At 42.0% G+C, this 13,328-nt stretch overlaps 1 protein-coding gene across 1 annotated transcript in view; it reads right to left on the bottom strand.

Annotated features, from left to right (window-relative positions):
• Positions 1-13,328, bottom strand: part of pole2 (DNA polymerase epsilon 2, accessory subunit) — a 37,689-nt gene that overhangs the window by 12,339 nt on the left and 12,022 nt on the right. The window contains exons 8-12 of the mRNA XM_033026548.1: positions 8,958-9,014; positions 6,658-6,706; positions 4,582-4,654; positions 875-1,047; positions 192-281 (exon numbers count right to left, since the gene is read on the bottom strand). Of these exons, the coding sequence (XP_032882439.1) occupies positions 192-281; positions 875-1,047; positions 4,582-4,654; positions 6,658-6,706; positions 8,958-9,014 (442 nt within the window). The remainder of the gene's footprint in view (positions 1-191; positions 282-874; positions 1,048-4,581; positions 4,655-6,657; positions 6,707-8,957; positions 9,015-13,328) is intronic.

Genomic DNA, 13,328 nt, shown 5'->3' with positions numbered 1-13,328 from the left:
GGCTGTTGAGTAGAGCAACTACTCGTGGATAAAAACTGTTTTTATGTCTGGCTGTGGCAGCTTTGACAGTCCGGAGTCGCCTTCCAGAGGGAAGTGATTCAAAGAGTTTGTGGCCAGGACGAGAGGGGTCAGAGATGATCTTGCCCGCTCGCTTCCTGGCCCTTGCACTGTAAGTATCAAATGTTCTTCACCTGTTAGAGTCTTGATCTGACATTTTCCATAAGGAGCAGAGGAAAAATTGCCACAGAGGACGAAACAAGTTGGTGGCATGGATGAATAACCTGCAATGCACAGAGCACAGACTGGTGTGTTATTTATACCGTAGCCCAAAGAATATCCATTTACAAATATCTATGTATATTCTTTATGCCATTTATTGCTGTGCTGGTAAATTGGAATGGTAGAAATGCCAAATTTATTTATTTTTAAATACACAGAAAATATTTTTCATTTTTAGCAGCCAATAAATATCCATTACAAAATTGATGCACTAAATTACAATTAAAACACAACATACTTGTGCTGTAAGTGCTCAACCAAGCCCAAAACCAAAGCATCTAAACTGTTTATACAAACTTTTGCTGAGGACAATAACTCAATTTGCAATAATCAGCTACCTACGTGTTAATAAGCACATAAACTAAACATGTAGCGTTTAGTTTAGAATTTAAAGTTCACATCAACAAGATTGCTTGCATATACAGTTATAATTTCCCTTGAACAATTCATATCTCCCTCAGACATGATGGGGATTGAGATCAACTATGATGTCTCATTTCAAGAGAGGAGTTGCATGATCTCAGCATCCTTGCCCAATGGAATAGTCTTTACATGCATTATCAGATCTCAGTTAAACAAATGTAGTTTAAAAAACCTGAAAACATCATGTGAAGTTTTTCCAGAACTTCCACCTGATCCAGCCACACGTCGGAAATAAAAATAAACATGGCATCTTCATTTTCTTCCTCCAGTTGCTTTAACTTTGCAGAAGACTTCACCGATGTAGGAGAAGGACCTCCAAAAAAGTTTACGTTGCCATAATAAGCTCTGCAATACAAAACATGAAAACTTGTCATGAATATTATACCATTAAAACGTGGATAATTGTAATGAAGACTAGCTTTGTGGATTTCCAACAAATCCATATTTTCGTCAAATTTCTCCAGGTTTACTTTTACCATTCCCAAGCTGATCATCAAATCCAACTCTTAAGAGTTTTAAATCAACCCCAGCAGAACACATTAAAATAGGTGCAGGAGCAGGCCATTCGGCCCTTCGATCCTGCACCGCCATTCGATATGATCATGGCTGATCATCCAACTCAGTATCCCATCCCTGCCTTCTCTCCATACTCCTTGATCCCTTTAGCCACAAGGGCCACATCTAACTCCCTCTTAAATATAGCCAATGAACTGGCCTCAACTACATTCTGTGGCAGAGAATTCCACAGATTCACCACTCTCTGTGTAAAAAAATGTTTTTCTCATCTCAGTCCTAAAAGATTTCCCCTTTATCCTTAAACTGTGACCCCTTGTTCTGGACTTCCCCAACATCGGGAACAATCTTCCTGCATCTAGCCTGTCCAACCCCTTAAGAATTTTGTAAGTTTCTATAAGATCCCCCCTCAATCTTCTAAATTCTAGCGTGTACAAGCCGAGTCTATCCAGTCTTTCTTCCTATGAAAGTCCTGCCATCCCAGGAATCAGTCTGTATCAGTTTTGCATGGAAGATAGATACTGGAGTAACTCAGCAGCAACATCTCTGGAGAGAAGGAATGGGCGGCGTTTCGGGTCGAGACCCTTCTTCGGACTGCGTCAGGGGAAAGGGAAATGAGAGATATAGACGGTGATAGGTTTAGCATTTCAGTTGTGGCTGGAAGGGCTCGAGTTAGTAGGAGACTGGGGCTGTTTTTCCTGAGGAGAAGGTGGCTGGAGGGGATGGCTTTATAGGTTTACAAAATCATGAGGGGAATGATCTTTTCCCCCCCCAAGGTAGGGGGCATTAAAACTAGAAGGCATAGGTAGAAGCCGAGAGGGGAAAAGATATACATGTTTGCGGCAATGAGTCGACAGAGGAAGTGATAGAGGCATGTACAAGGACAATACTTAAGACATTTGGAAAGGTTCATGGATAGAAACGGTTTAGAGGAATAAGGGATAAATGCAATCAAATGGGGTTAGCTCAGGAGGGTACATTCATCAAAGACGTACAGGTTTGTAGGTTAATTGGCTTGGTATCATTGTAAATTGTCCCGTGTGTGTGTAGGATAGTGTTAATATGTGGGGATCGCTGGTTGGTGTGGGCTTGGTGGGCCGAAGGGCCTGTTTCCGCGCTCTATCTCAAAAAAAAAGTTTAGAATAGTGAAAGGCTTAGATACAGTGGATGTGGAGAGGATGTTTCCACTAGTGGGAGAGTCTAGGACTAGAGGTCATAGCCTCAGAATTAAAGGACATTCTGTTAGGACGGAGATGAGGAGGAATTTCTTCAGTCAGAGGGTGGTGAATCTGTAGAATTCTTTGTCACAGAGGGCTGTGGAACCATCAATGGATATATTTAAGGCAGAGATAGATGCATTCTTGATTGGTACGGGTTTCAGAGGTTATGGGGAGAAGGGAGGAGAATGGGGTTAGGAAGGAGAGATACATCAGCCATGGCTGAATGGCGGAGTAGACTTGATGGGCCGAATGGCCTAATTCTGCTCCTATGAACATGTTGGGCTGAAGGACGTTTCTGTGCCATGCTACACTGACATCATGAAAAACCATTAAACTGATTTTTCAGGCTGACACATGCAACGAGAAGAAACTGATGACAATCTCAAAATCAGACCACTATAAAAAGGAACACAAAGATGGTTTAGTTTATTATTGTCAAGCGTACCAACGTACAGTGAAAAGCGTTTTTGTTGCGTGCTATCCTGTCAGCGAAAAGACTATACATGATTACAGTCAAGCCATCTGCAGTGTGCAGATACAGGATAAAACGAACAAGTTTAGTGCAAGATAAAGTCCAGCCAAGTCTAATTAAAGATAGTCCGAGAGTCTCCAATGAGGTAGATGGTAGATCAGGACCCCTCTCCAGTTGGTGATAGGGTGGTTCATGTTGCAGCAGTTAGTAGTTTCTCCTCTGTCTTTGCCACACAATCCATATTTGTCGCAACAGAATCCACATTTTACTATCTTTGCACTCAACATCTTTAAAGTCTTAGTAGAATTACTAATATTAAGCACATTTTGAGTATTATGTTCAGTTCTGGGCATCATGTTATAGGAAAGATGTTGTCAAGCTGGAAAGGGTACAGAGAAGATTTATGAAACTGTTGCCAGGACTGGAAGGCCCGAGCTATAAGGAGAGGTTGAGTAGGCTGGGACTCTATTCCTTGGAGCACAGGAGGATAAGGGATGATCGTTATAGGGGTGTATAAAATCATGAGAGGAATAGATCGGGTAGATGCACAGAATCTCTTGCCCAGAGTAAGGGAATCGAGAGCCAGAGGACATGGGTTCAAGGTGAAGGGGAAAAGATTTAATAAGAATCCGAGGGATAACTTTTCCACACAAAGGGTGGTGGGTGTATGGAACAAGCTGCCAGAGGAGGTAGTTGAGGCTGGGACTATCCCATTGTTTAAGAAACAGTTAGACAGGTACATGGATAGGACAGGTTTGGAGGGATATGGACCAAACGCGGGCAGGTGGGACTAGTGTAGCTGGGACATGTTGGCCAGTGTGGGTAAGTTGGGCCAAAGGGCCTGTTTCCGTGCCATATCACTGTGACTCTAGAGTTTCTAATATGAAGCTGATTAAGTTTACAAAACAATAACCTATTTAAAAATGTAAACACGACATAACTAATTAACTGAAAAATTAAATAAATTAAAAGTAGTGTGATGTGTGGTGTTATAGTAATTGGATATTATTGATCAATTGTATGAGCATTTCACGAACTCATGTCTCACATAGAAACATAGAAAATAGGTGCAGGAGTAGGCCTTTCGGCCCTTCGAGCCTGCACCGCCATTCAATATGATCATGGCTGATCATCCAACTCAGTATCCTGTACCTGCCGTCTCTCCATACCTTTAACCACAAGGACCACATTTAACTCCCTCTTAAATATAGCCAACGAACTGGCCTCAATTACCTTCTGTGGCAGAGAATTCCACAGATTCACCACTCTCTGTGTGAAAAATGTTTTCCTCATCTCGGTCCTAAAAGATTTCCCCCTTATCCTTAAACTGTGACCCCTTGTTCTGGACTTCCCCAACATCGGGAACAATCTTCCTGCATCTAGCCTGTCCAACCCCTTAAGAATTTTGTAAGTTTCTATAAGATCCCCCCTCAATCTTCTAAATTCTAGCGAGTACAAGCCGAGTCTATCCAGTCTTTTTGCATATGAAAGTCCTGACATCCCAGGAATCAGTCTGGTGAACCTTCTCTGTACTCCCTCTATGGCAAGAATGTCTTTCCTCAGATTCCTCAGAATGTCTTTCCTCACCAAATATGTCATGTTTTATTTGTTTAAAATAAACCAAATTACATAAACACCTTGAAGCAAATACTTTAAAACAGTGGTACAAATTACCTTGTAACACTGGAAGGTTCGGTCGGTGGAAAGCCAAATCCATTTACATGAAAAACTCCATCTTCATACCATCCTATAAAAATACTTTAAATATTATTTCCAGAATTAATGCTGATTATGAAATTACTAAAACAATTTTGCAACGACTAAATTGTTGGTTATTGTTAACTAGATTTGATCGTTATACTACATTTGGCAAAATATTCCTTTGATACACAGATATATCTTTCCATTTCAATCAAGCTCTAACAAAAAAATGTTACCCAAATTACTCAGGAAAAAAACCCCATTCTTGATAACCAAAAGCAGTGTTTAAGTGGCTTTTGGATAGACATCTGCAGAGAATGGAGAGATACAGATCATGAGCAGGCAGATGAGGTTAGTTTATCTTGGCAACACATGAGGCTGAAAAGGTCTGTTCCTGTGCCTTACTGTTCCAAGTATAACAATGGACATGTATATTCATTCTTCCAAGACTTAAACATAAACTGGTAAAGTCAATGGTAAACAATTTTGCACACTCACACACACACAAGAGTAACTTGATAACCACAGAAGCAATTAAATCACACATTACTGTACAACGCAGGTTAATTAAGGAACTTCAACGACTGCCCCCAACGGCTGATCATCCAACACATAATGGTGCAGTGTCGGGATGTCAGCTTCTACAGTCTATGCAATATCTAATGTGTCAGGATTGTAATACAGGCTCCCGAGTTGCTCTCTTCTTCAGAGTACTGCAATTTTAAAGAGTTATCTTAGAAAAATAAATGCAACACTATTGGGAAAAATTACTTTTTATCACACCTCAAAGTGACCTCAAAGGCATCACTTGCAAAATGCAATGATTCTTTTTATGCAAGTAAACAGCGACATTTTTCACAACAAATAATGAGTTGAATGACTAAACTATTATTACCTGCTTTTCACTGCACAAGAATTCTAATGTACAATATGTCATACAAAGAGGAGGTAGTATAAGGAAGGACAAAAGCTTGCCTCTATAAGGCGGGTATTAAAAAGTGGGCAGAATCCCCAGAGCAAAAACTGACGCACTGTTTCTTTAACCTGTATTGCCCCCTTGATTATTAACTTATTGCTTTTCAGATCCCAACACGGAATTGATCATTCTAGGTATGTCAGAAGCCTGCTCTGAGCTATCATTATTTCAAAGACGTTTCCTTAATTATGGCCTGATGACGGCGAAAAAACGAATACTCAAATTTTGGTAACATACATTAGTCCCTACTCTGAAGATGTAGATTATATACATGTCCGAGACGCTACATCTTGAAAATATCAGACTTGTCTTCGCAGTAAAAACAGATCATGGACACCATTCATTGATTTATTACAAGGATAATATGGTACAACACAACTTTGGATTTAAATCTAATTACGGGTTGGGTGAGGTGGGTGGGGAGGGATGTGAGGCAGGTATATCACCACTTTTTTCTTTCTTTCTCTTTTTGTCCTTTTATTTTTTCTATTCCTCTTTTCTTTCTTTCATTTATTTATTTATTCACTCTTCGGCTGCACCACTTTGGTAGTCTAGGGGTTCTATCTTTGCACATTTCACTTTTTCTCTTTCTTGGTTTTTCTCCTTTCTTTTCTTCCAACTATAGCTAAAAGTTAAAAGTGAAGCTGTACAAAAACGATATAATTTTATGTGCCGCTGGTTCTATTTTTGTACACTTGCTTCTAATAAATTTTAAAAAAAACTAAAAAAAAACTTATTGCTTTTCCGAACCAGTGACTCACAAAGCTGCAATCACATTTCCCTCCACCACAACATGAGGTTTGAGAAATAGTTTTGCAATGTGGTGTGCCTTGATATCCCAAAGCAATAGGAGTTTACACATGAATACAAGTTCCCTCTTTATTATAGTACCTTGTTGAAATGTAGACATGCATAATGTTAATTTCTTATCACTGCTATCAAGAGGCAATTTGCAAATACCCTTTCACAAATAGCATTTGATAAAATATCACCATTTCATATGCCAGTATATTTAACACAAGAACTCAACATTGTTTCTCAAGTGCCAAAATAACTGTATTATTTTCTTTTACCTTCTGCAAGAACAAAGCAGGATTCTGTATATAAACCGCTATGAAACTGGTGCACTGTAGTTAAAGAAATTACCACAGGAAAAAGAAACTTCAATATCACACTGGAGAACATATTAATAAACAATAGGTGCAGGAGTAGGCCATTTGGCCCTTCGAGCAAGCACCACCATTCACTGTGATCATGGCTGATCATCCCCAATCAGTACCCCGTTCCTGCCTTCTCCCCATATCCCCTGACCGTTATTTTTAAGAGCCCTATCTAGCTCTCTCTTGAAAGCATCCAGAGAACCGGCCTCCACCGCCCTCTGAGGCAGAGAATTCCACACTCGCCACTCTCTGTGAGAAAAAGTGTTTCCTCGTCTCCGTTCTAAATGGCTTAATCCTTATTCTTAAACTGTGGCTCCTGGTTCTGGACTCCCCCAACATCGGGAACATGTTTCCTGCCTCTGGCGGGTCCAAACCCTTAACAATCTTATATGTTTCAATGACTCATCCTTCTAAACTCCAGAGTGTACAAGCCCCGCTGCTCCATTCTCTCAGCATATGACAGTCCCGCCATCCCGGGAATTAACCGTGTAAACCTACGCTGCACTCCCTCAATTGCAAGAATGTCCTTCCTCAAATTAGGGGACCAAACCGTATTTCCCGGCGAAGAAGACGCACCCCCATTTTGAGTGGCTAAATTTTGAAAAAAAGGCTGGCGGGACAGGATCAAGGGTTTGGTCGAAGGAGGCAATGAGGACCGGGTTGCCTCCATCTTCACCTGTCCCACAATGCACTGTACGGTTCAGGTCTGAGGGACGGGGACATCCTGGCTCAGGGCGATCACATAACGGGGAAGGAGGGGGGGGGGAGAAGGAGAGAGGGGGAGAGAGCCCGGTACGGTGCAGCCAGCCTTCCACCTAGTAGGTACCCACCAACCACCACCTCCACCGGTTGCTCCTGTGCTGAAGGACACTGTGGCTGGCAGGCGGGCAGAAGGCGCTGAGGTGGCAGCCGGTTCCGCTCATTGATCCCGGCGGCTGCTCGCAGCCACCCGGGACCATCGTTCTTGATGTTGCTGTACTGAGGGATAGCCAAGTCTATCGTTCTTGGCTGACAACCTATCCTTCGGCCTCCAAGACGCAGGTACATTTTCGGGCCTTATTTTAGGGTAAAAAAATAGCATCTTCTTTGCTGGGAAATACGGTACATCAAATTTGAGGAAAGCTCCTATTATAGTCGCCCAACTGCCGCACTTTGGTATTTTGTTCTCATGAAAGAGCGAAAAAACGGAGGCAAGATGTTATTCTCCCGGCTGAGGTAAAGCAAGTATAAGAGGAAGAGGTCAGTGGGTCAGGGTCTGTGGAGGCAAAGATATGGTCGACATTTCATGTCAGAACCCTGCATCAGGGCTGTGTAGAAGGAATAGAGCCAGTATATGGAAACAAGAGCAAGGGACGAGGCAGATCATCGCATTCTGCCTCTGGACCAGTGTATCGTACCACCCCCTCAATTCATATACTGGCCACCATCGCTCCACACATTGGGAAGGTCTTAAGTTTAATGCATTGACAAATCTCCATGTCTTATTTTCGAGAGGCGTCAACATTAACTCCATCTACACTTCACACTATCAGGGTGAAATCGGGGATTATTTCCACCCTGGTCATTCCCTCTACTTCTAGCAGATGAAAGATACAGAAGCTTGAGCAGATACTATGAGATTCACAAACAGCTATTATCAGATTACTGAATATCCTCCCGTAAACTAGGATGAGGTCCTGATCTCCCAACCTACCTCCTTGGGAATCTTTCACTTATGCTGTACCACTATATTCTGTACTCTTGATATTTTGCTCTTTGCTACCTGTTGTACTTGTGTGTGGCTTGATTGCACTTGTGCATGCTATAATTTGACTGGATAGCATGCAAATAAAGTCTGTCACTGTATCTTGGTATGTGACAAAAAACGAATTCCTGAGGCACAGTTTTGACCCGAAAATCGACCATCCCTCTGCTGCTCAGCCTGCTGAGGTCTTCCAGCAGTTTGGGTTTTATTTGCTCCAGATGCCAGCATCTGCAGCCTCTTGCATCTCATATATAAAGGAAATATGCTTCAGTTAGCAACAGTTCGAGTGGAAGGTTTGCTGCCAGCACAGGTACCACTAGGAATAAATTCTTAATAGCTCTAATTTCACTCATTTTGCTTCAAGATTTCTGCAGATGTTCTTCAAGTATACATTTAAAATGAAGCTTTTAACATCACTTAAGGGGGAAAGAATAAAATATAGATAGTATAGAAACCACAAAAAGGATATGGCTTTGCTAAGTTCAAGCTGGACTGTTCCAGTCGGATCTTCAAGAAAGAATTTCCCCTGAAATAGAAAATACAATTAATATTGTCTGTCAACATTAACGAGTATCCTTCAGTTTATAGAAGGCACAAAGATAGAAACTATTATTAAATTTTAGCATGATGAAAGGACTTTTTGCTCACTTTCAAAACTTTTTGTCCTTAATCCTTTTCATCCAGAATGGGGTTCTGAATTATCAGCCACGGTGCTAACTCCACGTCACAACACTCAGAACATGCTCTGCTCGATGTACACATATTCTGACAGCATGTACCAATGAAGGTTCATAGAACACCAATGTACACAATTACGAGAGGTGAACTCAAGCACTCGTCACTTCTCAACTAACAGACAATTCAAGCATAGATTGCCACTCCCAACAGTCAGGCACACTGAAACAGACCATTCAGCCCAATTCATCCATGCCAATCAAGACGGCCATCCAAGCTAGTCCCATTTGCCAACACCTGGCCCATATCCCTCTAAACCACTCCTGTCCATGCTCCTGCCCAAATGTCTTTTCAATGTTGTAATTGTACCTGCCTCAACTACCTCCTCTGGCAACTTGTTCCATATACCCGCCATCCTCTATGTGGAAAAGTTCCCCCACTGGTTTTGATTAAATCTTTCCTCTCCAACCTTCATTCTGCCATCCTGGGTAAAAAACTGTGCATTCACCCTATCTATTCCCCTTATAATTTTATACACCTCTATTACATCACTCCCGAGCCTCCTGCGCTCCAAGGATCGAAGCCCTGCCCAACCTCGCAGCCCTTGAGTTCCTGCAATATTCTTGTATATCTGCTCTGCATTTCATCCAACTTAATGGCATCTCACCAATGTGCAACTGTAACATAACGTTCCAGCTTCTCTACTTAGCTCCCTGACTGAAGAAAGCCTTCATAGCAAAAACCTTTTTCATATCACCTGTGACACCACTTTCAAGGAACTATGTACCTGCACTCTGAAGAATGGTTTCGGCCCGAAACGTTGCCTATTTCCTTCGCTCCGTAGATGCTGCTGCACCCGCTGAGTTTCTCCAGCATTTTTGTGTACCTTCGATTTTCCAGCATCTGCAGTTCCTTCTTAAAAACCTGCACTCGTAGATCTTTCTGTTCTGCAACATTCTCCAGGGCTCTGCCATTCACTGTGAAGGTCCTGCCCTGCTTTGGCCTCCCAAAATGCATCACCTCCCAGTTATCTGAATTAAATTCCATTTGCCGATTTTCAACCCACTTGCCAGCCAATCAAGATGCCGCTGTAATTATTGTTGACCATCTTCACTGTCTACGATATTTTAGTGTCATCGGCAAACTTACTAATCATGGCTAGTCGCAACTAATCAAAATTGTGATATGGATATACCTGCATCAACCGCGATCAAGCTTATCAGGAATAAAGGCCAACGGGAACTTGCATGTTCATAGAATCATACAGCATAGAAACAGGCCCTTCAGCCCAACAGGCCCCAACTACACTGGTCTCACCTGCCTGTATTTGTTTGGCCCACATCCCTCTAAACTTATCCTATCCACGTACTTGTCCAAATGTTTTTTTTAACATTATGATAGTACCTGCCTCAACTACCTCCTCCGGCATCTCATTCCATATACAGTGCCCTCCATAATGTTAGGGACAAAAACCCATCATTTATTTATTTGCTTCTGTACTCCACAATTTGAGATTTGTAATAGAAAATCACATGTGGTTAAAGTGCACATCATCAGATTCTATTGAAGGGTGTTTTTGTATATTTTGGTTTCGCCATGTAGAAATTACAGCTGTGTTTATACATAGCCCCTCCCATTTCAGGGCACCATAATGTTTGGGACACATGGCTTCACAGGTGTTTGTAATTGCTCAGGTGTGTTTAAACGCCTCCTTAATGCTGGTATAATAATAATAATAGTAATAATAATAAATTTTATTTATTGGGCACCTTTCAGACATCTCAAGGACACCTTACATAGGTTAACAGGAAATATAAACATATAATCAGAATAAAATAAATAATAAAGACATCACAGAAACACAAATTAAAAACAGAATTCAGTCCAAAAACAAAAATCAAAAACACAATGTGAAGAGAGAGCAGTGGCAGCTAAAGCGCGCCAGCATCCACTCTCCCTTCATGGCAGCCATCTTGGACAAAGACTGACAGGATTACCTTACAGACAAAAAATCATCCCCCCACAATGGTTACCACTGTGGGGGAAGGCACAATGTCCAGTCCCTATCCCAAGTTCACCCCAAAGTCCGGCTTATTGAGGCCACCGCAATTGCCTCTACGCAGGCCCGATGTTCCTGGCCGTTCTCACCGGGTGCTGTTGCCCCGGCGTCGGGAGAGTCCACTCAGCGGCTGGGCCACCTGGAACGGCCGCTATCTAGCTGGAGACCGCGGCTTCCGAAGCCGACAAGGCCGCGCCGGTTTGGAGCTCCCAGGCTCCCGATGTTGAAGTCGGCGCCGCCCGCTCCGCTCCGCAGACCCGCAGCCCGGAGGTGTTGAACACAGCGGTCTCAGCTCACCAGAGCTCCAGCGCGTCGATCCAGCACGGCGACCCCTCCTTGAGGTATAAGAGAGCTCTCAGCACCTAGTCTTTCCTCCAGTCTTTCCAAAGGACTAAAGTTGTGCCAATGAAAGTCAAAGAAGCCATTATGAGACTGAGAAATAAGAATAAAACTGTTAGAGACATCAGCCAAACCCTGGGCTTACCAAAATCAAATGTTTGGAACATCATTAAGAAGAAAGAGAGCACTGGTGAACTTACTAATCACAAAGGGACTGGCAAGCCAAGGAAGACCTCCACAGCTGATGACAGAAGAACTCTCTCTATAATAAAGAAAAATCCCCAAACACCTGTCCGACAGATCAGAAACACTCTTCTGGAGTCAGGTGTGGATTTGTCAATGATCACTGTCCGCAGAAGACTTCATGAACAGAAATACAGAGGCTACATTGCAAAAATAGAATGGCCAGGTTACAGTTTGCCAAGAAGCACTTAAAAGAGCAACTACAGTTCTGGAAAAAAGGTCTTGTGGACAGATGAGACAAAGATTAACATCTCAGAGTGATGGCAAGAGCAAAGTATGGAGGAGAGAAGGAACTGGCCAAGATCCAAAACATACAACCTCATCTGTGAAACACGGTGGTGGGAGTTTTATGGCCTGGGCATGTATGGCTGCTGAATGTACTGGCTCACTTATCTTCATTGATGATACAACCGCTGATGGTAGTAGCATAATGAATTCTGAAGTGTATAGACACATCCTATCTGCTCAAGTTCAAACAAATGCCTCAAAACTCATTGGCCGGCGGTTCATTCTACAGCAAGACAATGATCCCAAACATATTGCTAAAGCAACAAAGTTTTTCAAAGCTAAAAAATGGTCAATTCTTGAGTGGCCAAGTCAATCACAATCTGAACCCAATTGAGCATGCCTTTTATATGCTGAAGAGAAAACTGAAGGGGACTAGCCCCGAAAACAAACATAAGCTAAAGATGGCTGCAATACAGGCCTGGCAGAGCATCACCAGAGAAGACACCCAGCAACTGGTGATGTCCATGAATCGCAGACTTCAAGCAGTCATTGCATGCGAAGGATATGCAACAAAATACTAAACATGACTACTTTCATTTGACATTGGTGTCCCAAACATTGTGGTGCTGCTGTAATTTCTACATGGTGAAACCAAAATGTATAAAAATGGCCTTTATTAAAATCTGACAATGTGCACTTTAACCACATGTAATTTTTCTATTACAAATCTCAAATTGTGGTGTACAGAGACAAATAAATAAATGATGGGTCTTTGTCACAAACATTATGGAGGGCACTGTATCTACCAATTCTGACGAAGAGCTCAATGCAGACTAGGTATTAAAATTGTGACACTCCAAGGATGTATAATGTAACTTAATGATGTCCATTAAATAACTTCCACAATAATTTATTTTGAAGTATGAACAGCTCAAGTTTCAACCCATAGAGAACAAATATCTAGTAATAATATACAAATAAATAAAAACATCAATATTCAGTTACTCCAGAATGTGGTGTACACTATACATTTGTCTGTCAGCATCTCATCAAGGAACCTTTCAACATTTTAGAATCTTAACAGGGAAATTCATCTGTCTCTCATAGCAAGACACATCCCCTCTCCCATCGGGCAAAAGGCTTAGAAGTGTGAAAACGCACACCTCCAGATTCAGAGAAAATTTATTCCCCGCTGTTATCAGATAACTGTACCATCCTACAACTAAAGAGCAGTCCTGAACCTATCCACCTCATTTGGAGACCCTCAGACTATTTTTGATCAGACTTTACTGGCTT

Source organism: Amblyraja radiata, chromosome 9 (genome assembly GCF_010909765.2).
Source record: "Amblyraja radiata isolate CabotCenter1 chromosome 9, sAmbRad1.1.pri, whole genome shotgun sequence".
Lineage (NCBI taxonomy): Eukaryota > Metazoa > Chordata > Chondrichthyes > Rajiformes > Rajidae > Amblyraja > Amblyraja radiata.
Note: the sequence above shows the minus strand (reverse complement) of the source record. Positions and strands in the feature narration are given on the sequence as shown.